The sequence below is a fragment of the Aspergillus bombycis genome (genome assembly GCF_001792695.1).
Source record: "Aspergillus bombycis strain NRRL26010 chromosome Unknown contig00068, whole genome shotgun sequence".
Taxonomy (NCBI): Eukaryota; Fungi; Ascomycota; class Eurotiomycetes; order Eurotiales; family Aspergillaceae; genus Aspergillus; species Aspergillus bombycis.
In genome coordinates, this window is record NW_019170070.1 from 125,871 (window position 1) to 150,085 (window position 24,215).

Below are 24,215 nucleotides of genomic sequence, written 5' to 3' on the forward strand. Positions count from 1 at the left end.
AGAGAAATGTCTACTTCCACTAAATCGTTATTCAATGTATTATGTATAGGAGTCACTCTTGAGATATGTAAAGCAATTGGAGCCAAATTCATTAAGACCTTATCCAAAACAAGTGCCGCAGACACACTGGGGTATAACTGCTATTATAAATGCCATGAGATTAAGCCCTTAACAAAGTTGCATTTCCTCGTCAAGTCTATAATCCTTTCCAAACAGTAAGTATAAATCATGAAACCACCGAAGATCAGAGGTATATTGACCGAAACTGTTAATCAATCAACCTCCCCAGGATCAAGCTTTGACAGACAAATTCGTTACCCACAATCCTGACATTGGTGTTCAGACCGAGATCACTGCCACTTATTGACTCGGTTAATTCATTTCTTTTTCGCTTTCTTGACCTCTGGGCGGGATAAGCCTTTGGGCTGCCAGGGGTAGAGGCTCCAAGGATTGTGGCTATGGCGGAGGCTTTTTCATCATTATCCACGTAGATCCAATCCCATTCACATCCAGTTCCAGTTGCACCCTGGTCAAGGACCGCCCGAGCTGACTTGATATCAGGTACACGTTCGACTTTGGAAGCACCTAATGCATATGTCAAAAAGAGATACGCTTTTCTTCGCTCTTCATCAGCTTTCCCGCGGCCCATCACGACTAGGACCGATTGCCCATGCAATAGATTAGGCCGCGCAGCAATGGTTTCAGGTAGTCGTGCTTGCATAGCAGGATAAGGATGCAATAATCTTGATTTCGTCGCTCCGTGGAGATAAGATGATTCCCCCGCGGGAAGCAAATACATCTCCCAATCTATAACCTGGCGTTGAGCTATGCAGTCCTCTATCCAGCGGTCCGAGAGGCAAGGAAGGTTGAGAGCTAGTGCCTGCATGTACTTTGGCCGGCGAGAATGCTTGTCAGCTATCAAGCAGGCAAAGCCCACATCTTCGGCGCCGCCTGTAAGACGGAACTGGTTGTTGCTCGTGGCTGGAGTTGGTGATTTCGATGGCGTAACAGCTGGACGGCTTGAAGGTAGATCAAACAGCTCATTGAAGCCATCATGGAGAATGCGTCCATCATTATCCAATATCATCCGCGTAATCCGAGTCTTTGATTCATCATTCTCCCCATAAGACACGGCAAACACCATTCCAGCAAATATACCGTTTGAATAACGGATACTGCGGGATAACCGAGTGCTGGGTGAAGCAGGCGTGGTGTGTCGATCGGACGGGGTTTGAAGTCTACTCTCTGACTGTGTATGTACAGAGCTGTAGCTATATGTTCGATCTTTGAGTTGGTTCCAGAGGATAGTATCTAGGTATATGCGGGAGATTGGAACTTTGACATTATTCTCAGGAACTGCAAGCCCTTCACGTGTAAGGCTTTTGCGCTGCTTTTGTCCTAAAACGACAGTTGAAAAGCCGTATACATCTGTCATACGGATAATGCCATTGGATGCCTCGTTTTCAAGATCTTCTATGCTCAATTTACCCTCAAACCCTCGGATAATGTGAGTCACCTTTGGCACATTGGGCATATCGACCTTCACAGCATCTCCGACCCGTAGCTCGAGCCGTTTGACAGCTCCAATGGGAACTTCAACGGGAGCACTGTCTTCGAATTTGACTAAATAACGGGACTGCGGAGTCCCCAGAGGTCTTCCAAAACAGGTTGCAGGATAAAATGCACGTTTTGTCCCGCTCCAGGCTGCAAGAACCTGATTTAGTGCGATTTCGGTATTGCCATCAATGACCGAGTCCTCTCTAGCGGTGTTGTTTTCGACAAGGTCCTCTGATGGCTTGTCTCGAGAAACTTCAACATGTTGTTCCGTGGGGAGTGATGTGGCTTCTGAACAGTTTTGATCAGCGACAAGCCGCGCATTAGTACTCCCCTCAGACTGAAGAGCTTCCTTGGCCTTCTGCTCGAGAATACGAGGAAGACCGAACAGCCGCGCACGCTCCTTCCGGGAAACATGATAGTGGGGAGAATCATCAACGTCCCATACTGTTCCCGCTCTCCTGGAAGGTCGTGATCGTTTCTCAAACCCTCCCTTAGGCGTAGTCACTGATTGTTCGGGCTGAAAGTCCCGGGCCGGCATTGTTTCGTTCTCCTTTGGGGGAGCAAAATAAGTGGCGGTACGGGGTGTAATAGGAAGCACTGGGTCAGAGGCGAAGACATTTTGCCCATCATTTCCACGTCGTCTCTTTCTTGGTGGAACTGGAGACAGTGCAACAGCAGATCTAAACTCCCGATCGTCGGTGGATAAGATGTTAATATCAACATCGAAGTTTCCGGTCCCAATTTGAGGCGAAGCATCAGCTGCAATCTCTGTCAGTGCCCTACGTTGTCTTCCACTTGGGCTAGATAGGATTTTGGAGTTATAGAAGCTCTTCACTGGCGACGAGCTATTTGAATTGACTGGTTGGGAATGATATCCTCGTTCATGTGTGGACGAGTAAAGAGGAGGGAGGTCGTCGTCCTCTTGATCCATTGTTTCATTATTCGCGTCACCTGCCCAGCCTTGATTAAAGAATCGATTCGGGCTCGTTTCTGGAATAGCTGTCGCTGGCATCACATCGCCAAAGCTCTTGGGACGTTGAACAGGTGTTTCAGCCACGCGAGAGGGCATCGAAGATGACTTCTCCTTGATATCAGACGCCGGCGCTTTGTCGCCTAGTTCTATAGATTTATGCACAGTTGAATTGCTAGATTGCATTAGACTAGTCTCCTGGACAATGGATTTTCTCAGTGGATGTTCGTGGGAACCATGTGAGCTGGTCGAGTTCGACCTGGATCGAGCCACTACATGGTCATTATCGAGTTGAAACGAGACTCGACTTCTTTGGGATGCTGAGGGAGGAGTTGACTGTATACGGAGTTGTTTCGCCGGAGACACAAGCTTCTCTGGAGAATGCTTTGTGCAAATGTGTGAGCCGGAAGCCTGGGCCTGGTTCTCGTCCCACATATTTGCATTATTCATTTCATGATTTTCCTCATCCTGGGGACCTGGAGACCGTTGAGAGTCCTTCACTATATAAACTTGGGATGACCTGCTGGTACCATCCAGCTGTTCGTCGTCAGCACCATGAGGAGGTAATTGGGACTCTGCAGCGTCTTGCAGTGACCTTCTGCGGTTAGGGGGTGGGACTCCATCAAGAGCAAGCGCCTGAGACAAGCGATCATGTGCATTGGTCGCGGCAGCCAGCGGGGTTGTAGAGGGATCATGATGGTTTTCTTTATCCTCCTCGGTCGAAGGATTTGGGTCTTGAGACCGACACATCCGTTGGGAAACCTCATCCTCCTGTTCCGTCTCTTCTTCGCTGATTGCGCCTGCAGCAACGTTTTCTTGGTGCTCAAGTGTGGGCGTAGCAGATCTGACTGCATCTGCCCTGTCTCGCTGGTCCGGCTGTCTGCTAGGTGACTTGCTCATTTTATCTGAGTTCTTGCGGCTTGCTGGTCTTGGGGGAGCTGAAAGACTGGCCAACTGTCCCCTGGTTTTCTCATCGATGTTTCTCTGTCGCCTTATGCGCTCCACAAAGCTGGGTTCTTTGTCAAATTCGCAGTCACTTTGATCTTCCGAGTATATATGGTCTGCAGAGCGCGTCATTCTCTCCCGTGAAATTATATCCCTCAGCGCTTGTGATTCTTGCATGGTGATATAATTGGGATATGGCTCTGAGGAATCCCGGGGAAAGGTTGCCGCAACGTTATTTAACGGTGAGGACAGAGCTGTGGCAAGCGAACGATTTTGAATAGGCAGATTAGGTGAAGGTCGGTCAGACATCGGATCCAATTGTTGGCCATGGACAAGGGGAGAGGAAGGGGCTTGGGTTGCTTTGAACACCTGGCTTAGTGCCATGATACCACCGCTTGATTCAAGCTCCGTCGCAAGAGGGTTCCTCGACGCTGTGGGGGTCACCGAAGCAAGGTCATCGACACTCCCTGTTTTCACTGCTGTCGCCGGAGTCTTCAACACAAAGCGCTGGGACTCGGGAAAGAGATTCGGCTGATACTGCATGGGAGATGACTCGCCGAGCTTGCAACTGCTCTGATCCTCGTTATCATCACCATTGGTCACATCGGTGTTTGACCCGTCAAGCCCAGCCAGCAGATCCACATGGCCAATATCGCCCTCGTGTAGCGTCCTCAAAGTTGCATTATCGGCAAGATTATTGTCCGACTCAATATCGGCAGCTTCCTGGTTCTGTCTTATAAGGTTGTCATAAACCGACTGCGAGATGACTTGGGTGTCGGAAGGTACCGTGTCTGCAGAGCTCATCTTCTTAAAGAGTTGCAACCCAGCGGCAGGGTCCTGTCTTCTTTGTTCAATGGATAATCGAGCAGCGTTTGTCAAGCTTTGAGCATTCTCTTCCTGAGAGGGCGACTCGGGATGACTCGACGGGGATATCCGAGAGACCTCTTGGCCAGTAGATGACTGACGACCATTAGAGATCTGAGAGTAATGCTTGTGGATGACAACGCTATCCTGGGAAATATGCCTGGCAAGCTCGGACCCGGGTATTAACGACTGGGATGGTGCAGGCTCCTAGCAGATGATTGGTGTTAGAGCAATCGAGATCAACAGCGCCACCAGTGTGACCACTCACTCGTCCCAACGCGACGCGTTGCAACTGTGGGATATCGATACTGTCATCCTGGGTCTCCATGATTCCTTCAGCCAGTAGATTATTAGACACGATATTGGCGGTAACTCATCGTCTGAAAGCTCCAAATGCGCCCCTCACCTTCACATGCCAGGGTAATACTAACAAGATGTTCTCGACCTCCGGAACCAAAAGAGCGCGAAACGCGTCGTTCACGTGACCAGATAATATTGCCGCTATAGGACTAGTTCGGTTTTGGGGTCACGCAGTGGATGCTTTATTGGTGTGTTACTTTTATGTACATGGCGGATATCAGTGTAAATTCATTTACAGAATGTTACATGGCCGCTAGTAAGTTCCTCCGGTTACCGTTCGGATGAAGGAAACTGGCCATTCTCAGATAGAACTGAAGATAGCTGAGTTGTATAATACATGTACACAAAAAGAGGGTACCTCACTAGTCCCGAGTCCGGTTTGGCACCCATCGCCTGATCAACATCTCTCGTACTGTATAACGAGCAAGAAGAGCGCCAATATCCTCTGAAGGTACATTGGTTTCTCCGGACATGGGTGGTGGGACTTCCACGTAGCAGACCACCAGGCTCTTCTTCACCTGGGCTTGCACTCGGTTAACGCAATGGAGCCACCACCAGCTGCGCGCCTGTTTCCTAGCACAATGAGCCTTCCTCTCCTCATTCTCGGACCAGTGAGGGTGCACAAATGATGGTATGACCACAACGGCAAATTCTGCATGCGAGAAGACAGGCCCGCGATTGTAGAGGAGGTAATCCACTCCGAATTTCACTCCGGAGCGCACAACCCATCCAAGGGACCGAAAGTGGTGATACACAATGTAGGATATCATGAAAGGGTCGTCTGGTTCTAAATCGGCTGAAGGATCACGAGGAGGGCAGTACGAATGCTGACAGAACTGAGACAGTAGAGAGGGAGGGGCCAGAACAGCATTTCGTTTGCCATCCACGATCTGTAGAGCGCCAAGCCCGTATACCAGAAAGAAAGCCTCCTCGTTAGACAGTTGAAGGTGCTCCTCATTGTTCAGTGAAGGCTTATCCTCCATTCCGTGTTCGTCAATTGCCGAATCGGGCGCACGCACGACACTCGAATCAGAAACAAACTCCTTTGCTTGAACGACCGGAGAGAACCGCACAGTTTTACTCCCGCTGGAGGTAGAGATATCAGGGGTGTCGGGTGTATCGGTTCCCTCCGTTTGTGCTACTGAGCGTTGTGACCCAGACAATTTGGCCTCCCTAGCTTTCCTCAGGGAAAACTTCTCTGTAGCAGGTTTACCATTAGTGACACCATCTGCGGATGGTGGCAGAGCCGACTGATCAATTGATGTGTCGCTGGCTTCCCTCGCGGCAGCTTCCGCCACAAGTCTCTGTTCGATAGCCAGCTTCTCCATCCTTGCCCTCTCTAATTTCAACTCGCGACGCTCGGTTCTCCGCTGGCGTGTAACCTCTTCACTGGTAACGCCACCGAGCAACCCTCTCCTCTTCTTCTCCCGTTCCAACCAGCTAGGCTCACTTCGACTCAGATTTCCTTTACCAAAAAAGCCCATCTCCCACAACGCTCGGATGGCTTTGGCATCTGTAACATGAACGGATGATGTCTCGGAGTCAAAGTAAGCCGAGTAGACTTCATGGTGCGGGGGAGCAATCAAGTATGTCAAATACGAGAGCAACACGCTGACAATGGACAGAGGGTTATGTGGTATTAGAGGAGGCAGAGGATGCACACTGATGGGAAGAGGGAAACGATGAATTTGTCTGTAGTTGGGCCTAGAGAACCGGCCAGGATGACCTTGGGAGGCATTCTTGTTTGTGGGCTCGGACTTCGCAGCGGCAGCTGCAGCCTCGGAGGCAGACATTGGATTGGATTGAGAAGTCATAACTAATGTAACAGAAAAAAGATAGTTGTATTGATAGTATACTACATAAGGGAAGAGTCAGCATGGAACCCTTCTTTACGAGACTATGCAAAAGATTCGACGTAGATTGTTCTCCTCAGATACCGTTGTAGTCAATTAAACCACTTCATCGACAACAGCGAAGAAATCAAGGTGCCATTGCCTAGGTTTAGGTATATTGGTGTCATCACCGGAGATCAACTGCAAGTCTTTCTTCTGACTGAAGCTGCATTTGCTTACCAGAAAAAAAATTTTTCTGGGTGCTCCCAGTCCTGTGACGAGGTCACGGACAGGCTGTAACCAAGAGCCGTGAATAACTAAATACAATTGACGAGTAGCAAGAGATATCCAAACATCGTCATATTGCGACGTCACGATGGATGCTCATCATCATCCCAATTCTCTTGTTTTTGCCCTAAGGTCAAATCTGGTGGTTTATGAGAGAGAAAAGAAAAAGTTCTGATTGAGAACCGCCTAATAAAGGCCTTGATGACTAAGCACATTGAGTGGCCCGTGCGCATCACGGTCCGGCGAAAAAAATTGGGTTTTGATGATTGCGGGCGGACTTCATGGACAGCGACTTTCTTTCCAGCACCCGTACTTCCTCACCAGTAACCGACTAAAACAACATTATCAAAGTAAGTTAGAAATTTACAACCCCCGATTGGCATGAACTTCGCTGACCACTGTTTCACTAGGATGCATCTTATGGTACGTTCCCACAAATGCAGCGCCCCTACATCACCCTGCGATAGATGATCATTGGAGTTCGAGCACGTCCAGCAGGAGCTAATACGATCTTTAATAGTACACTCTGGACGCTGAGGGAAAGCGGGTGTATACCCTCAAGAAAGTCACCCCTGAGGGAAAGGTTACCAAGAGCGCTCACCCTGCTCGGTAAGGGTTCATTCGGTTGATATTGAAGATACAATGGTTAATAACAGGAAAGCTTCTCGCCCGATGACAAGTACTCCCGTCACCGTGTGACCCTGAAGAGAAGATATGGTCTCCTCCTGACCCAGCAGAAGGGTACGTAAACGCTCGCTCCCGAGGGTCAGCTTGAATCAACGGCTAACTTCTATTATCAGATTTGCAAACTTCCGAGCTGTAGAGTGCGAAATCATGGGATAAACCAGGTTGTTTCATAGGTGCTGTTTGAAAATCATGTTCTTTTGGCGAATGGTGTTACGTGCGGACATCTAAATGAGAAGTTTTCGGAGGGACTCTTTAATGCCTACCACTTGCATGAGGGATTCCAAAAAGTGTTGCTCATATTCGGTCATAATAGTCCGGCCTCTCGTATAGAGAAGATCCACTTTTATCTATACCCTTATATATGCCCTATGTGCTCTATGAACCGTCACAAATCGGTTATCGTCATAACCCATGCAGCGTAGGAAAAGACAAGTAATCGTAGAACTGTTTTTTTTTTTTTTGCCAAACTCCAGTCCAATATCCATGCAAAAAGTACAGCGGGGGATAATTACCGCTTCCTCGAATTCACACTCTTACCAGCGCCAACTTTGATCCGACCACCGTGCTTGTTTCTCTCTCCAGTCAGAATTCCAGGGAGATAGTCCTCGTCCATAAGGTCCCGTTCCTTCCGAAGTCTTCGGCTTTCCTCGGCGGTAGCTCTGACATATTCTTTTTGATCTTCTGCGAGAATAAGATCGGTTCCCCAGCCGCCTTTACCCCCGCCTCCTTTCCACTTTCCACTAGAGCTTCCGTGGGTGGGCTTGGGAATACTAAATACGTTTCCTCGGTTGTTCCATTGCATGTTTTTCTTCAGATGCATCTTGAATTGCCCATTGGCATCGGTAGTGCAAGAGACACGAGTGAGGGTGTCTTTTCCGCACCGTGGGCAAAATTGCTTGTTCATGTCCTTGGTCGTGAAGAAACAAGCGTGGCAGCGTTTAATGAAGGACTTAAGATGGCGAATTCTTTGTAATGTTGTCGTCGAAAGTAGGTTCAAATTCATCTGGAGTAACACGTTTTGGCACTAAATTATAGTCAGCCACGATGTGTAGGTGACATACATGGAAAACAGGATTCGCTTACCGCAAAATCAGTCGTCATCGTCGCAACTTGCATAATCTTGGGCTCCGGTGTCGCCGACGCAGAGATACCCTCGTCGCGGGCTTGTTTCTTCTTCAGATTTGAAGGGGTGATCCATTCTCCGCCATCCGAGTCAGCAGCTTCGTCGTCCTCTTCCTGAGGCTCTTGGGGGTTTGATGGTTCGGTTGGCTTGGCTTCTTCAGCAACGGTGGCTTCATCCTGTGACTTCTCATTCGGTTTCTCTAGAGCCGTGTTCTCCAGATCCTCCGCACTTGCATCAACTTCAGGACTTTCGGTCTTCTGCTCAATCTGGCCAGACTCATCCGCCGTCTCGGGCTTTTTTACTTCCTCCTTGGCGGGTGGCTTGCCATTCACCTGTTTCTGTCCTGGGACACTGCGCAGCCGCCAATCGCCACCGTTCCTTTCACACTCTATTTCATATGCAAGCGCCAGAACTTCAATATCAGTTCTACTCAAAACGGCCCTATCGCCAGTCTTCTTGGCGAATTCGCTCAATACACTGACACTCTTCGGGGTCGGAGTCCGTTGTTTTAAGAAAGGCAGATACATAGTCTCCACTCTGAGTCGGGCATCGGGATCGCGAATTTCACTGACCACCGATGGGGTAATAAGAAGTTCCTCGCATTGTGCGAGAAGGGTGGATAGCGGCGGGGTATTCTTCAAGATAGGGCCTGCATCAAGGACGATGGTGTGGACGGGCTTGGGCGGCGATGTCGTATCCGCCATTTTGGTGATCTGGTATACTAATCTTCCAGCGATGGAGAGAATAGCACGCGCGAATGAGATCTAGAGGATGCTGTGGTCAGTTGGTCCCAAACGGCGCCGCCAAAGTGGGTGAATTGATTTGATTTCGCTGGAATTTTAGCTGGTCTGTGCGCTATCCTTATCTTAGCGCGGGTTCATCAACGGCCGACATCATTGGGTCCACCGATTACAGGACAGTACAATACCTAACAGCAGCAAGGACTTAGTAGTACTTAAAGAGTACCAGTAGAAGTAGTAGGTAGGAGGTACGGTATACTGTACAAGGTATGTATGTACCAGGTAGGGACTCGTTTGTACCTACTAGTAGTAGTACTGCACAGTATGAAATTTACCAAAACATTGAGTTCGGCTGCGTACTCCGTACAGGTCAAATGGATTACGACGTAGTACACTGCATATCCGCTGTCCCCAGAAAAAAGACAAAAAAGTTTCAAAAAAAAAAAAAAAAAAAGACAAATAAAGAAAAATAGAAAAAGTTGAACTCGTACAAATCTCTGCAGAAATAACATCCTTCGGAGATAATGCATCATGCAGGTTGAGACATGGATCATTCGTCCCCATACCGCCATACTTGACATGTCACGGACGGCTTCACGATGTACACAACAACAAAGCAAGCCCATTGCGTGAAAGCAACATCAGGATACTATTACTACTCGGCCCGGTACAGGTTCTGAGTAGCTAAACTCAGATCCAAATCTATCGGCGCAACCGTTAGGCTCGCCTGAAGATCACCAGGTATATGAACTAGCGTGGACCTGATGGGAGCTGATCGGCCATCAACAAAGAAAAAGTACGACGGGGATCTTTGTTTCTGGCTGACCCTTGATCTGGACCGTTCGGTGGATCGATCAGATCATGGCTGAGCTGGTATCTTGGACAAAATCTAGTCAATGAATCGACGAGTATTCATGTAAACATGCAATCGATCAGTGACGACGGGGGAAATTGACAGGTAGAAAAGAATCTATATCCGGTTTAGATAAAGTTGCCATTGTGTATCCCCAAGACTCACGAGTAGTTATAGATCCAACCTCGGAATGTAACTATGTATGTACATAAAATGGCAAACACTAACGTACTCTGGTCACCGGTTAGGCCAGGGTTCAATCGATGTGGAGGGAGGCGTTGATCCTCGTAATTGGCGTCGACTATATGTAACCTTCTCGATAGCGCGCCAGTCACAAAGAATCTCGATAATGCCTCAATCTGCATGCGGAAAAGGTTTTTTTTTTTTTTTCAAAAAAATTATTTATGTATATATATATAAAATAAAATAAAATAAAACTAGGCAGGACGTAGCGAGTTCAGCCGACAGGGCGAAAAAATATGTTATTTTTTTTCTAGTTCCTTTTCCCCATCTCCACCTTCTCTCTCTTTTCTCTTGGGAAGCAAACAACCACGTTCTCTCCTCCAGTGAATTGGACTTCCCGTAACCCATCATGGATGAAAGGCTTGGCCCATCAAGTAGAGTCGGATCATGCCATACAATACATCCAGTTAACGGAACCATGAAATATAATCGCTTGCCTCGTTATTGGTAGAATTTCAGGACGAAACAAGACCTACATCAGATCAGACCAGCAAAAAACTGCTCCCCTTGGCTGTCCCATACTGCGACAGTGGTATGTATATAATAATACCTGCAGTCCGGAGGTGATAAAAGTCAACTAAAAAGCCATTTGAGATTCGGATAATCCAGATCGATGGCCCTGCGGGATAAGCAATCAATAGAACCCCTGCATTCTACTCCATTGCAGTAAAAATCTCACAGCACGATATTGGGACCTGAGCATGAACCGAACGCCAGAAGTATCTCTCAATCTTTTTGGCAACTGATGGTACGCATTGGAAGATCGTGTCCTTCAAGGAATGAAGCATAATCCGAATTTCCAGGGTGCAGTACATACCGTATGGCAAGTCGTGCCACCTGAACTCCCATCAGCCCTTTCTTCAGCATATATTAGCGTAGCTCATGGATCTTCTATGTTACCACATTTGCATGGGTCACCTCCGACGGGTAGGCCAAACGGGATGGAAGAGAGGACAAGAAAGGAAATGACCAAGGACCAACCGATAATAAGGTCTCCAAAGTCAGGCCACAGGTAGTACTGCATCCTGCATACTTAGTCGTACATGAATATACATCCATGTCGCTACGCTACTAGTGCCATTGGTCATGCATGGCCTACGAAGGTACGGTGGTACTTTCCGTAGCACAGCAGAAAGAATATCCCAAAATGAACAAGTAAGATGGTCAGATGCAAATTCGACAGCATTGGAGAAGAACAAGCCTCCTGAAGGATTGGAATTCAGCATAAATAGGTGGTGGGTGCTATGATGCTCATGGTGAACGCGACTGGATTGGTGTCCAGGGAACCTGACGGAGGGACATTAAACAGAAAGGAAGAGAAGAATACAATTATGTCAACGTGCAGGTTCTTCCGTGACATGGCTAAGAATTGCTTGGTTTGACTTAGATTAATGATCCAATAATTATTAGAAGAAAAAAAAAAAAAGAGAGTAATTACAATATCACGCTGCAATTGACCAGTGGATATAAAAATAGCCAAACCAGGCAACCGGGTGCCTCGTACAGTCTCGCACAGACTCCTGCAGACGGATTATGTGACATATTAACCCCACTGCATTATCCAATTCTTTTATATTCCATACGACTGGGATATACCAGGCATCTACATGGGATTTCATAGCTTTGTCGGTAATATCAAGCCAATCCATATCCATTAGGGCAAACATCTCACATGTGTCACTGGGGATGGAATCATGAGAGATACGTAATAATATCCCAGCCATCCATTGCTCTGAACTAATAATTGTGATTGGCTTTTACTTCATTGGCAACTGTCAAAATCTCTAGTGCAATTTTAAGCATTCCCCTTAGTCCATTATTCTCGGTACCACGAGTAAACGCTGAAGTTCTAATAAAGCAAATCTAGATCGTCAACGTCAACGTACCTCGACGTTAAGTTCAACGAGCCCAACGCTTACCTGAAAGAGATGAGGAGCCTCGCTTGAAGCCTCCAATCATAGAGGTCTCCTAGCCCAGTAGAGTTGACGCTATCAATGTCGGACTTGAACTGTTGTGCCCGAAGTTGCAATCCAAGTTTTTAAGGACGATAGTACGCAACCACGTCCATGAAAGCGGGAGATGAAAGACTGCAAACTCTGTGGCCGATTATTGAGAATAATTCTCATTATGAAACGATATTATTGTGAAAACTCTTCGTTTTAGTATTGTGGTGTGGGGAAAATTTGTGAGGTATCAACTCCATTGACGCACACTCCACACTCACGGGCCACCGCCGTCCCCATCGTACCAACGACATGATAATCGCATGGCGACTAATTCTGACTATCCGTGCATCTGCATATGGAAGTTAAGATCCAGCTGTACGGTACTTTACAACCCCCTGCATGTGCGTTATTCAATGTGGCGATGTCACTCGCGGAAACCCGTTCCTCTCAGAAACTACTTTAAAAGCAAATTTGACTTATCGTATTCTCTCGAACTGGCCCGGCTTGAGTTCCTTTCAGTTGATGCATTGCTCACCGGGACTTCTCAAAAAGATAAAAGTATAATAAGAACCGCAAAGCTCTCCTGGGTCCAGGGGGAACAAGAAGGGTTTACACGCATCCCTTGCTCGAAGACCCTACCAAGTATAGCCTCACCCTGACTGGATGCTCCCTTTTCAGGGAGAGAGGAACAGTGATGTCAGGAAAGGGCCTGTGTCAATTAGAGCGTGTGAAGCTTGGAAGAACTAGCCAGAAAGGAAAAGAGTAAAATTAAAACGAAACAGAAAAAAAAATAATAAAAAAAATTACACTGTAGTGCTTGGGGTATGCCGGGAGGAGATTATCCCTGACATTTCCAGATGCAGCCCCCTAGGGCATGAATCCTGTTCGTCGCCACGATCGTGCTACCTTCAGACCTGGGCGGAGCTTGCTGTATACATCACGATAGAAATTGTCATACATACAGCTGTGACTGCTTTCTTTGTTGGTGCGTAGGTTAAGCTCGAGTACAAAGTACCTCTTTCTGTGCAAATCATGACTGTCACTGCATATGTACAGCGTTGAACATTTCTGGAAGGTTTGGATACATCGCTGATCCATTATCCACGTCCTTTATGACTGGACCGGGTTATTTCCTTGGCTAGTTGCTACTGTCACTGTCGATCATTTGAACCTATAGTCGGGTCGAGTCTAAAGGCTGGAACTCGCCGCTATCCTTATGTCGCAGGGGCCCTCCTTAGCCCCATAACCCAGTTCGAAGGCTTCAAGCCATGAAAAACCAAAAAAAAAAGAAAAAAAAAACAAATAAGAAAAAAGAAGAAAACTCTATCTATCGACGTGCTAATGTCAAAGGCTACTACAGCAACTTCCTCCTAATGATTAGCTTATTCGATCTCTCCCTTACTTACTTTCCGATATCCCCTTTGTCCTCATGAGACTTTAGCCCTAGTCCCTGTCACTGCCTTAGCGTCAGACCCGCAAACCTGGAGAATCAAATGAGACAAGGAGGATCTCCATGGATAAGATGCTTTATCTGGCTCCATCCCTCATGAATCCTGGCCGTTTCTGGGTTTTGAGTGACGTTTATATTTCAACCTATTCCTCAGCTAACTGCCCATGGGCTGTCCTCTGTTGAATGTACCACCGAGTACTACGGCGTACATGAGGGCCATTGGGGCCTGTGTTATGGTTGAGCAACTTCGGTTGTCACACGAACTGCTAGCCTTCGAGATATATATTGAGATTCTAATCCTGACGGGGCTTTTGTCTAATTTCTTTTGCCCCCTGCTGAGGCAAGGCTGTAAAAATTCGTTATTTTGTGGATTGCTACAATGAGTACTAGCATTCAACACATCGTGCACCCACGGGGTGACGATCAGTCATATCTTTCCACTGGAGGCAAGAGTGGGATGGCAATCAGCATTGCATTCACCAGCTTAGCTACCATCTTTGTTTCTGCCCGAGTCTACACGCGTGCCGGCATAATGAAGCGCATGGAGTCGAACGATTATATGGTTATGATCGCTCTGGTAAGTTATCACTGGCTGACACGCACGTACAGTTCCTCAGCGCTAACGTGGCGGTCCAGACATTCTCCTATGTCTTCATGGCCTTTTATATTATAGAAGCATTGAATGGAATGGGTATGCATGGCGCTGATATCCCGCCACCCATCCTCCTTAAGCAGATGAAAGTGAGTATGGAAATAATGGCAGCTTTCAGCAGCCGCATCACATCAAGGCTGACATGACTCACCTCTGTCCCAGGCATTCTGGATTACTATTCCATTCTATAATGCCGCGCTTTTATGCGCCAAAGCCTCGATCCTTCTGCAGTACTTCCGCGTCTTCCCTACCAGACGCATGCGCCTCATCACCTGGGTCATGTTAGGCATACTCGGCGTCTACGGATCCTGGGCAGTTCTGAGTGGCTTTCTCAATTGCATCCCTGTGGCAAAATTCTGGGACAAGAAACTTGAAGGGTACTGCCTGGATGACAAAGGGCTGTGGTTCTCAAATGCCTCGATGCATATCACCACCGATCTTGCTATTCTGATCATCCCTATCCCGGCTCTAGCGAAACTGGATCTTCCCAAGAGACAGAAGATTGCATTGATCACTGTTTTTGCACTAGGCGGATTGTAAGCCCACCTATCTTTCATCATTGGTTTCTTGTCGGCAAGATCTAACCGCTGTCATAGCGTATGCATCACCAGCATCTGTCGTCTGGTCGCCCTTAAAAAGATCGCCGATTCCACAGATCCAACCTGTACGTCTCCCACTGACCAGATACATGTAAACTGAGAAGGGGCATTATTTCTAACGAAAATACCAGTTGACAACGTCGGCGCCGCCTCCTGGTCCGCCATCGAATGCAACGTAGGAATCATCTGCGCCTGCCTCCCCACCCTGCGACCTCTCGTATCCCGCATTGTGCCCCATCTCTTATCGACCCTAAGCAGCCGTAACCGAAGCTACAGCCGGAGCTACGGTAACAGGCGATTCTCGCACGGACGACCCCCGACATACTGGGGCGGTGGAGCAGGGACAGGGACAGTCTCAACCACCATCACGGCGATGGATGATCTCGAAGTCGGGAGCCACTGCGCCGACTCAGAGAGGGCTCTAACACATGTCCCTGGGGCGGACATCACCAGCAAGGAGAAGTTCGTGCTCAAGGAAACGAAGAGTATGGAAGATGATTCTGAAAAGGTGCAGACCGCAGTAGGATCAGCCATTTCACGATGATGGGGCTTTCGTGGAGGAGCCATGGGGAGATTGTGGAACTTTGTTTCTCAACGCGAGGAAGAGGCGTTTTATAGAGATATCCCATTCGTTTGTGCTTTTCTCTCTCTTACGATTCTTCCTTCTTGTCGCAGGCGTTTTGATATCGCTTGCTCTTTTTATACTCTATTATGTCTATTCTTAGCCGTGTGTTGCTCTATATCGTTCCTTTTGTATATATACAAGTTTACCAAATCATTAATAGAACACTGAGCAACATACAAAACATGTCTTGAATGGGCAATGGATTGCGTAGAGATTTATTCGAGGTAAGTAAAAGAAAGAAAAATACATTTAGTATCCCGAGACATTGCATTGGAAACTGAACAGCTTTATCAGATGTATATATAGATCTAGGTATTACCGTTCCAACATCGAAATCCCAGATAGTGCATAATTATCGATGGAACCATTCCCTGATACTCCATAAGAGAGCATCAGAAATCTGCGAATTCCTTGTCCACCTCCTCGAAATAGTCGAAGAAGCCCTTGAAAAGCTTCACACCCAGTCCCGGATCCAAGCTACCGGTAGTCGCACGGATACTGTGCATGCTCAGTTGCGGGATCCCTACATCAATGGCCCTCATGCCAATGCGAGAACTGGTCATGGGTCCAATAGTCCCACCACTACGGGAGTCATTACGAATCTGGAAGACTTGCAAGGTCGAGCCACAACGATCAGCCACACGCTTGATGAATCCGTAGCTCACACTGTCTGTTGTCATATGACCGTTAGAGTCAGCCGAGACGGCCACACCGACGTTCAGACGGGGAGCATGGTTCTCAAGGTAGACATTAAGGAAGTTTGGGTTGACCGCATGGATGACGTCCGAAGAAACGAAGAAGCTGTTCGCCACAGTTTGAGACAGCACGTTGGGGCCGTAATTGGGTGAAAAGGCTTCCGTGATACGCTCTATGACGCTGCTCATGAAGTTGGATCGAGCTCCCTGGCGAAGCAGGCTTCCAATTTCCTCGTCGTCAAACATACCGACCATCTTGATAGAGCTAGTTGAAGTACTATCGGGCGAGGCAAGTAGAGCCTCCTGAGCGGCATAGCAGCAGAGCTTATCGTCAATGCGACCAGCAAAAATCAGGTCCTTGTCCAGGCCACCAACCTGTGCTGGTTGACTGTCATACAGCTCCAGCTCCCAGCTGATAATCGAGCTGTAGTCTGTGATACCAAGCTCCTTGGATACGACTTTAACAAGCTTTTCGGGTTGTGTGGCTGCAAATGTACCGGGCTTGATCCCGCTATCCTGGTCCGCCTTGGACGGGGCTTGCTGCTGGAAAAGATCGGAGTTATCAACACCAATAATAGGCACCATCTGTGTCTCTTTGTTGAAGGGGCCTTGCGAGGGAGCTCCGAAATGAGGTGCTAGGGTTGGGATCCGGGCGATGGGCCAGTCCAGCTTGACTAATTTGGACTCGACTTTCCCGGTGTTGGAGTCCTGGACTAGGACACGGCCACCAATTGAGAGATCACGATCCCACCATGTGTCACTCAGAGCGCCTGCGTAGGGCGCGACTCCAAGTTGGAGAAAGCCAGCCTTGTTGGGCAGCTTGGATACGGGCTTCAATTTGGCGGTGAGTGCATCGATATGACCTGCAACAATGGCCAATCCATTGCCACTCTTATAGTCTCTTCCAATTGAGAATGAGATGAAAGCACTGCCATTTCGAGTGACATAGTACTTTCCACCCTTCTCTAACTTGGAGTTCCACGTCTCGCGCTCGGGAAGGCGCTTATATCCCTGGCTTTCGAGTTGCCTGGTAAAGCCGTCCACCGCATGAAAGATCGTAGGGTTTGCTGTCATGAATTCGCAGTATGGTTTTGTGTAATCTTCCGGGGCGAGGGTGCCAGTCCTCGCCACTGGGGTCGCAATGGTAGCTGGGGTGGGCTCAGGAAGCTGGGCCGACAGGCGATAAGCATGGCAGAATCACGGAGATCAAGAACACTTCTCTTGGTCATATCGAAGGCTAGACGTTGAAATTTCTTAGTTTAACCGCTAGATATCTCATCGGAATGTGGTCTAAGAGGATTGGTAGCAAGGGAAAGGAGGAAGCAGGGGGGATGGGAGAGTTCTGAAGAGGGGAGAAAGAGGAGAGAGCAGCTGAGCTGGAGCTAATTGCGGTCACGCCTTATCAGGGAAGCCGATAAACGATCCATCACGTCCTCGTATTTTAATTCAGGAACCGAACAAACCTCAGGGCTCAGGCACGCCGATCCGCCAAGACGGCAGTTCGACGTCACACGCTCAATAAATGATGCAATTGGATGAATGTTTTCTTTTCCAGTCAAAACCACTACGTAGTACCTACTATAGTACCTACTATGGCATCTAGTACATTGGACATCTTTTGAGATCATGGGGTATTCAAGGCACAGACTATCAAACAGCCATACTTGAAAACAGCCAACGCCGAGAAACGAACCCGGTGTATCCAGCCCGCCGCGGCTGAATCAACCCTAATCATCTCTTCAACTGCTCGAACCAACATACGCATTCCAGTCTACAACACCACCCGCACATTGCTCAGTAATTGCTGGGCCTGTGGTTGTCACAACCTCCCGCTTACCTCGCACAATAGAGATCCTGACAGGCCCTGTCTGGCCTTTGAAGGAGAAAGATCCATGATTGACACCAGGGACGGCGTCAAGAACAGAATGTGGACCTGATCCAATTTGGACATGGACCTCACTCGGCTCAGTGACAAATACGCTAACGAACACCTTGTCCTGAGAGAGCTCGTGCGGTTTCATTTCTGGTTGACCTATGCCTGGGCTGTTCCCGGTTGTGCCGTCGGCGCTACCCGACTGCCCGGGGTTCAATCGATACCAATAAACAATCTTGTCTGCATAGGATATGGGGTACTTCTGGTTGAGGAAGGTCTTGACTGGGTTACTGTGGCAGTTCGCGATGTTCCGTCTATACCCGTCAATATAATGAGGCAGAAAGGTTCGCCAGGCATCATGAGGGTGATTAGCGATGTACCGCGAGGCCCCTTCAGGCACTCCAGCCTCGTAGATAGGCCCGATGTAATGCGTCTCGCCATAGTCGTTCCAACTCAAGACCTGGTAAATATAAGTCCATGGGAATGGCAGACATTTTAATAAAGGTGACCATACCTGGACAAGAGGCGGTTGCAACTCAATTACCTGTTTCCAACGATAGTGCCATAGATCATCTCCGCGCCAGAGCCAATTCTTTCCCCATTGGGGGAGATTTGTGTAGAACCAGGGAGCTACGGGCATCATATATGGCTTCCCTGAAAGAGCTTTCACCCACTCCAGATCGTTTGTCACCTTCATGTCGTCTGTACCAACCGGCCAAGCATCCCAGCTAAAGGCGCCGTCGATATCGTTTAGAACATTGCGTATACCGGCTGGTCCCATGCTCGTCCAGCAAGGGATGAATAAACAACCCGTAGCGGCCTTGATATTCGGCCAGTCACCTGCGTTGCCCACACCTTCAAATGTAGATACCAGTGGCTTCCCCTTGTAGTAGAACTGCGCCTTTCGATTCTTATAAGAATTGATGATAGTGATAACTCGATCTGCCGGCCAGGGCCCACCCGACAGGTAGTCAAACGAGATAAATAGGGAAAAGTTTCCAATCTTTTCAGCAGCATCATATGCTGCTTGGAGGGCCCGATCGGTGTGATGGTCTTGCGGTGCAACGTTCAATGCAAACCCATCAATGTGGGCTTTCTGCGCCTCTACAATGTCAGACTCCCACTGATCTGACGTCATATAATACGCATTTCCAATCTAGTATCCGTCAGCATAGCACGCTTGTTTGTGAGGACTAAGCTGTTCTCTTACGATGAAGTGGGCGAAAACATTATGCGAGTCAGGCGGTGTGGAGATGCCCTGTGGCGGGGGTTGAGCAACAACGGGGGGCACTGCTAGCGAAAAGATGATGTATGATGAGCCTCAGAGCCTTGATGTGAAAAAACAGGTCTAGGTTATGTTGAGATTTCCAGTCAAAATTTCACATATCAACATCCGAGAAACACAGTCATTATATGCACAGCCGGGCCTTTGAGTGACGCGTGCGGTAGGAAAGAAACAATTGGAAATTGAAAGCATGAGTATGGCACATCAAGACAAAAAGCTATGGGTTCGAGGATGCTGTAGTGTAGAATACCATAGGAGTACCATATGGACCGAGTATAGGAGAGGTTCAATTGAACTGGCCTCTCTTCTTGGAATGACAGAAATGCAAGTGGAGATTCACCCACCTTGTGCTACTGGGGGTTGCTGGTACTGTTGGTGGTGGTGGTGATGATGGGGACGGAGTTTCTCCGGGGTATGAACATGGTCGATAATACGATCGAGATGGTGTTTCATTGTGGAACTTGACAGCGGAGCACCACGTGGCTGCGAGGAATATCGGAAGGAGCGCAAGAAATCAAAGACAAACACTTCAAGACTACAGTATGCCGAACACCAATTGAAGTGGCATGCAGAAGCTTGAGATATTCCAAACGCCGAAGAGGGGCCAAGGGAATTTTAAAAAGAAAAGGATCCCCCTCATCTGACCGTACAGGACCCTCTTGGGAACCGAAGAACAACATAGATATCGCCACGAAACATGGGTAGATAGGATGTGGTCTATCAGGTAGACACACATACGGACATGCATCGGCTTAGGTCTCGACTGGACGGATTTCCCCTTTCGTCTTGTCGATCGCACCAAATTGACCAGTTGTTCGACCCACATGACCGGCACTGTGTCTTGGGCATTACAGAGGCATAGCTTTTTGGCAACGCTTTTCTGATCTATCATAATCGGTGATTATCATGCATGAAACCCAACTCCCCAAGCAATCTTTCTCTCACCGACAACGTTCAGTCTCGAGTGGGTTTGCAAATGGCGTCATCAGCTTCAGGGCAAGTCCCACCACAACGCGGTGAAACTCACGCTTGAAAAAAAAAAATGTAGAACAGAAATTGCCATCAAAATGTCCAAAGATGGAATATATCAGTATATTAACCCAGTCGACTATGGTTGGGCGTTCCAAGAATTTTACCCCAGCCCAGGCCGACTCAGTGATGTCAGTCTTGATGATGTACTCAAACAACCACTCTTGAAATGTCACCTTTTAATACAGGCAAGCACCATCCGCAATTAGAACTGTAAGTTAACCAGAGAGCTCTTTAAATAATCCAATCGCTAAAAATGGCCGCATCCCAAGCCGCGAGTGTCGTGGAAAAGGTGATTGAGCACAGTGATAATGCCACCGTCACAATAGATGTGAGTAACCATGACAAGGGAGCCTACGGGCAGGAAACGGGAGAGAAGATCAAGGCCACGACGTGGCAGGGAAAGGACAGTGTTCAAATCGGTACATATTGAAACATGATCGGGAAAAGGTCAGCCTGACAAGTCAGCAGTCGAGATGCCAAAGCCAAGTGTTGTGGATGAAGGTGACTGTCGAAAGCGTGGGACCAACTGTGAAGAAGGTCAAGGCTGGAGATCGCGTTGTTGCAGCTTTTCCAATTGCTTGTGGAGAATGCAGAAACTGTAAGGAGCAATTGATGTCAGTCTGTGAACGGACAAATGAAAACTCCATTACGCATGCGATACATGGTAAACGGACAGCAGGTATATTGTTTTGTATCCCAATGTCTCTAGTCAGCTGAAGCTTATTTTTGTTACCCTAGGGGTGTTCGGGTATAGTCATTTTACTGGGGGCTTCGCGGGAGGCCAAGCAGAGTACGTACGTGTACCTTACGGTGATGTTAATCCACTGCAGCTCCCAGCAGACGTTCCAGATGAGAAAGGTCTTTACCGTTCAGATGTCCTAGCGACTGCATATCATTGCGTCGTTGATACGGGTATGAAGAAAGGTGATGTTGTAGCCATCTGGGGCGGAGGCCCAATCGGCCAAATGGCTGTGGAATACAGCTTTAGTCAGGGGGCCACTCGTGTCATCCTTATCGATGGCGGAGAGGGAGCATGGAGGTTGGATTTTGTCAAGAGCAAGATATCAAAGCTTGAGACAATAGATTTCAACAACCTACCAAGAGGAGAATCAATCCTCTCCCAGTTAAAAATGATTGTACCTGGAGGGCCAGATGTGGCACTAGAATTTGCTGCGGGAGAGTACGCCAAAGGATGGGCACATTACTTCGAGATGCTTCTGGGAATGGAGACAGACACCTCGGAAATTCTGAATGAGATGATCACTGCTGTCCGGCCGTTTGGACGAATTGGTATAACTGGGGTCTATGCTGGCTACATAAGCGAAACCTCCATATCCTGTAGTTTTTCCCTCATGTATTGACTGATCACTATACAGACGAATCACTTCAGTATTGGTGCTCTCATGCAAACTGGTATCCGGTTCATCGGCAACTGCCAGGCTCCAGTCCAGAAATACTGGGAACACCTCCTGAAGTTCATAAGGCGGCAAGAGATTAATCCATTGGACATGGTAACCCACCGTGTCCCATTGGAGAATATGCCGGAATTGTACGCGGCGTTCGAGAGACGGGACCAAGGTATGCAGAAGGTTTATGTGCAGACCAGGTTCTCATCACCCCCGGCGGAAGGCTCACCCCAGCTGACCGACCTTTGAACGGATAATCTTACTATTATTTGGATTTCTATATACGAGGATTGACGTACATGCAAACTAAAAAACACAATGAAAGAGTGAGAGAGAAAGGAAAAGAAAAAGGATGAAAAATTCCGTGCTACAAGATTGACATTTTAATCGGCGAAGATCGGCAGATGGCAACTCGTCCAGCCATTTTCAAGTACAGCACAGGAAATGTACGTGGAGTACGGAGTACTTTCAACTTTCCCGCAAATAATAATCTAGTCCGAGTGTAGAGCATGTTTCTTGGATCCGAAACGCAGAACCCTAGGTCCCTAATGCTGGCTTTGCCTTACAAAAGCATATTCTATCCCATGAGGCGGTTGCTCGCCTATTTCACGTTCTCAAACTCCACATTATTGGATTACTGCAAGGGACCTAGGAGACCTAGAGGAACTACATTGCCATGCATAGGTTGCCTATGAAAGTCGGTCAACCAGGGTATCCTCCGTGGTAAAATACCACAGCAACTTCGGTCCGTGTTTCGCCCGTTTGATTTCCGTTGATCGGCGTCGAAACCGAGCAGGACACAGGTCGATTGAGAAGGCAGACAAAAGGTGGTTGGGATTTGAAATCCTTGATATTAAGTAAAACAAAGCCAAAAAATCTCCTCCCGTCCCCTCTATAAAGCATTGGTCCCAGTCAGCTATTCTAAACAAGGTTAACAGGATTCGTCCGTTCAAGAGATCGTCGATGGGCGGTTTAGCGTATTACGGCATCAGATAGCCCAATCTGGTAAAGCCGGGATCAGATAAGATCAGATGATGGAGGGATATGAAGTGCCGAATGGAAAGCATTACCATTACAGTCGCTTTTCTACGGGAGCCAAGTGACAAATGGAAAATGGAATTTTTTTTTGAAGATATGTTCTTCTTTGATTGGTAGAGAAGAGTATGACTACCTGAGATAATAGTGGCTTTTCTTGTAATTCGAATTTTCCCATAGCTCTAGCCGAACCAACAGCTAGTTCAACCATACCAGAAGATATGAACTATGTTATTGATTCTTGATTACAGGGACCATTCTATCGTAATACTGCCCTATTGGATTATATGATGTAGGGTTGAGTACAGAGAGGAGGGGGAGAAAAAAAAAGGAAAAAGAAAAGAGAAAACAAAAGAAGAAAAAAAAAGCCAAGGTGGATGGCGGCCACCGCGGGTGAGCAGATTCCACACTGGCGCCGAAAAGAGTACTTAGTAGGATCCACCACGTCCACTTCGTGGGTTTGAAGGAAGAGAAAATCTGAAGTTCCATGGGATTGAGGATGGAGTCTGTAGAAAATTATTGAAGTCACCACTCCTGATTAGGGTTGCATACATGTTATGAGACTTCGTCCGTTTCCCACAATACGAGTTATCGTTGACTTGTTGAGGTGTCCAGCGCCAGAGGGGTGTGTTCCTTGCGCATACCCACTACAGCATACAGGGTGCCTTCTTTCCAGGCTCACTGCAGGGCAGAAGGAAGCTTTAGTTCATGCCCTAATAGGTGCAAACCCCAACGTCTCCATTGATTGATAACCAGGGAGCAAAAGTATGGGTCAACGAATAAGGAACGCAAGCGAGTAAGTGACTCCACCAGTCGCCGAAATCGGTGAGACCGCACGATAATCTAATCTGATCCGATCACCTTTTTCCAGTCCTGTTTCCCCCTCTTCCTCCTCGGCTTCCTTCTTTCCTTTCCTCTGACCTTCATATCGAGTCTATTTCGCTCATTCATACCACCGAGAGAGTCTATGCTCTGGGAATTCGCACCCAGGGGGGATTGCTTCAAGATTGCACTTCTCACAGCTCATCAATCCTTCGTCTCGCTTACTGGCTGCAGGGGCGCACTTCCGCTCTTCCGGCCGCCGCGATCAAGTGACACCACCTGTTGGTCCGTGGACGCTCTTTTCCTACACTTTCCACCTTCACCTTATCTTTT

The 24,215-nt window shown here is 47.9% G+C and overlaps 7 protein-coding genes across 7 annotated transcripts; 3 read left to right on the forward strand and 4 right to left on the reverse strand.

Annotated features, from left to right (window-relative positions):
* Positions 1–268: 268 nt before the first annotated feature.
* Positions 269–4,664, reverse strand: ABOM_007173 (chromatin-binding protein RAD9; the record flags this gene model as incomplete). Its single annotated transcript, XM_022534302.1, has 2 exons — positions 269–4,543; positions 4,605–4,664. 2 exons carry the CDS (start codon positions 4,662–4,664, stop codon positions 269–271), a joined length of 4,335 nt encoding a protein of 1,444 aa, XP_022387301.1.
* A 394-nt stretch (positions 4,665–5,058) lies between these two features.
* sen2 (tRNA splicing endonuclease subunit SEN2) lies at positions 5,059–6,489 on the reverse strand (the record flags this gene model as incomplete). Its single annotated transcript, XM_022534303.1, has 1 exon — positions 5,059–6,489. One exon carries the CDS (start codon positions 6,487–6,489, stop codon positions 5,059–5,061), a length of 1,431 nt encoding a protein of 476 aa, XP_022387324.1.
* Positions 6,490–7,227: 738 nt separating this feature from the next.
* On the forward strand, positions 7,228–7,639 carry ABOM_007175 (H/ACA ribonucleoprotein complex subunit NOP10; the record flags this gene model as incomplete). The annotated part of the gene is made up of 4 exons (XM_022534304.1): positions 7,228–7,239; positions 7,337–7,425; positions 7,478–7,557; positions 7,617–7,639. The coding sequence occupies 4 exons, from the start codon at positions 7,228–7,230 to the stop codon at positions 7,637–7,639; spliced, it is 204 nt and encodes a 67-aa protein (XP_022387325.1).
* A 372-nt stretch (positions 7,640–8,011) lies between these two features.
* ABOM_007176 (rRNA-binding endoribonuclease) lies at positions 8,012–9,523 on the reverse strand (the record flags this gene model as incomplete). The annotated part of the gene is made up of 3 exons (XM_022534305.1): positions 8,012–8,527; positions 8,587–9,390; positions 9,512–9,523. The coding sequence occupies 3 exons, from the start codon at positions 9,521–9,523 to the stop codon at positions 8,012–8,014; spliced, it is 1,332 nt and encodes a 443-aa protein (XP_022387322.1).
* Positions 9,524–14,237: 4,714 nt separating this feature from the next.
* Positions 14,238–15,653, forward strand: ABOM_007177 (putative integral membrane protein; the record flags this gene model as incomplete). Its single annotated transcript, XM_022534306.1, has 5 exons — positions 14,238–14,435; positions 14,495–14,599; positions 14,673–15,046; positions 15,107–15,174; positions 15,241–15,653. 5 exons carry the CDS (start codon positions 14,238–14,240, stop codon positions 15,651–15,653), a joined length of 1,158 nt encoding a protein of 385 aa, XP_022387323.1.
* A 473-nt stretch (positions 15,654–16,126) lies between these two features.
* ABOM_007178 (uncharacterized protein) lies at positions 16,127–20,040 on the reverse strand (the record flags this gene model as incomplete). The annotated part of the gene is made up of 5 exons (XM_022534307.1): positions 16,127–17,596; positions 18,187–18,762; positions 18,817–19,458; positions 19,513–19,595; positions 19,932–20,040. 5 exons carry the CDS (start codon positions 20,038–20,040, stop codon positions 16,127–16,129), a joined length of 2,880 nt encoding a protein of 959 aa, XP_022387320.1.
* An 832-nt stretch (positions 20,041–20,872) lies between these two features.
* ABOM_007179 (alcohol dehydrogenase) lies at positions 20,873–22,274 on the forward strand (the record flags this gene model as incomplete). The annotated part of the gene is made up of 4 exons (XM_022534308.1): positions 20,873–21,028; positions 21,088–21,298; positions 21,358–21,920; positions 21,996–22,274. 4 exons carry the CDS (start codon positions 20,873–20,875, stop codon positions 22,272–22,274), a joined length of 1,209 nt encoding a protein of 402 aa, XP_022387321.1.
* Positions 22,275–24,215: the final 1,941 nt, after the last annotated feature.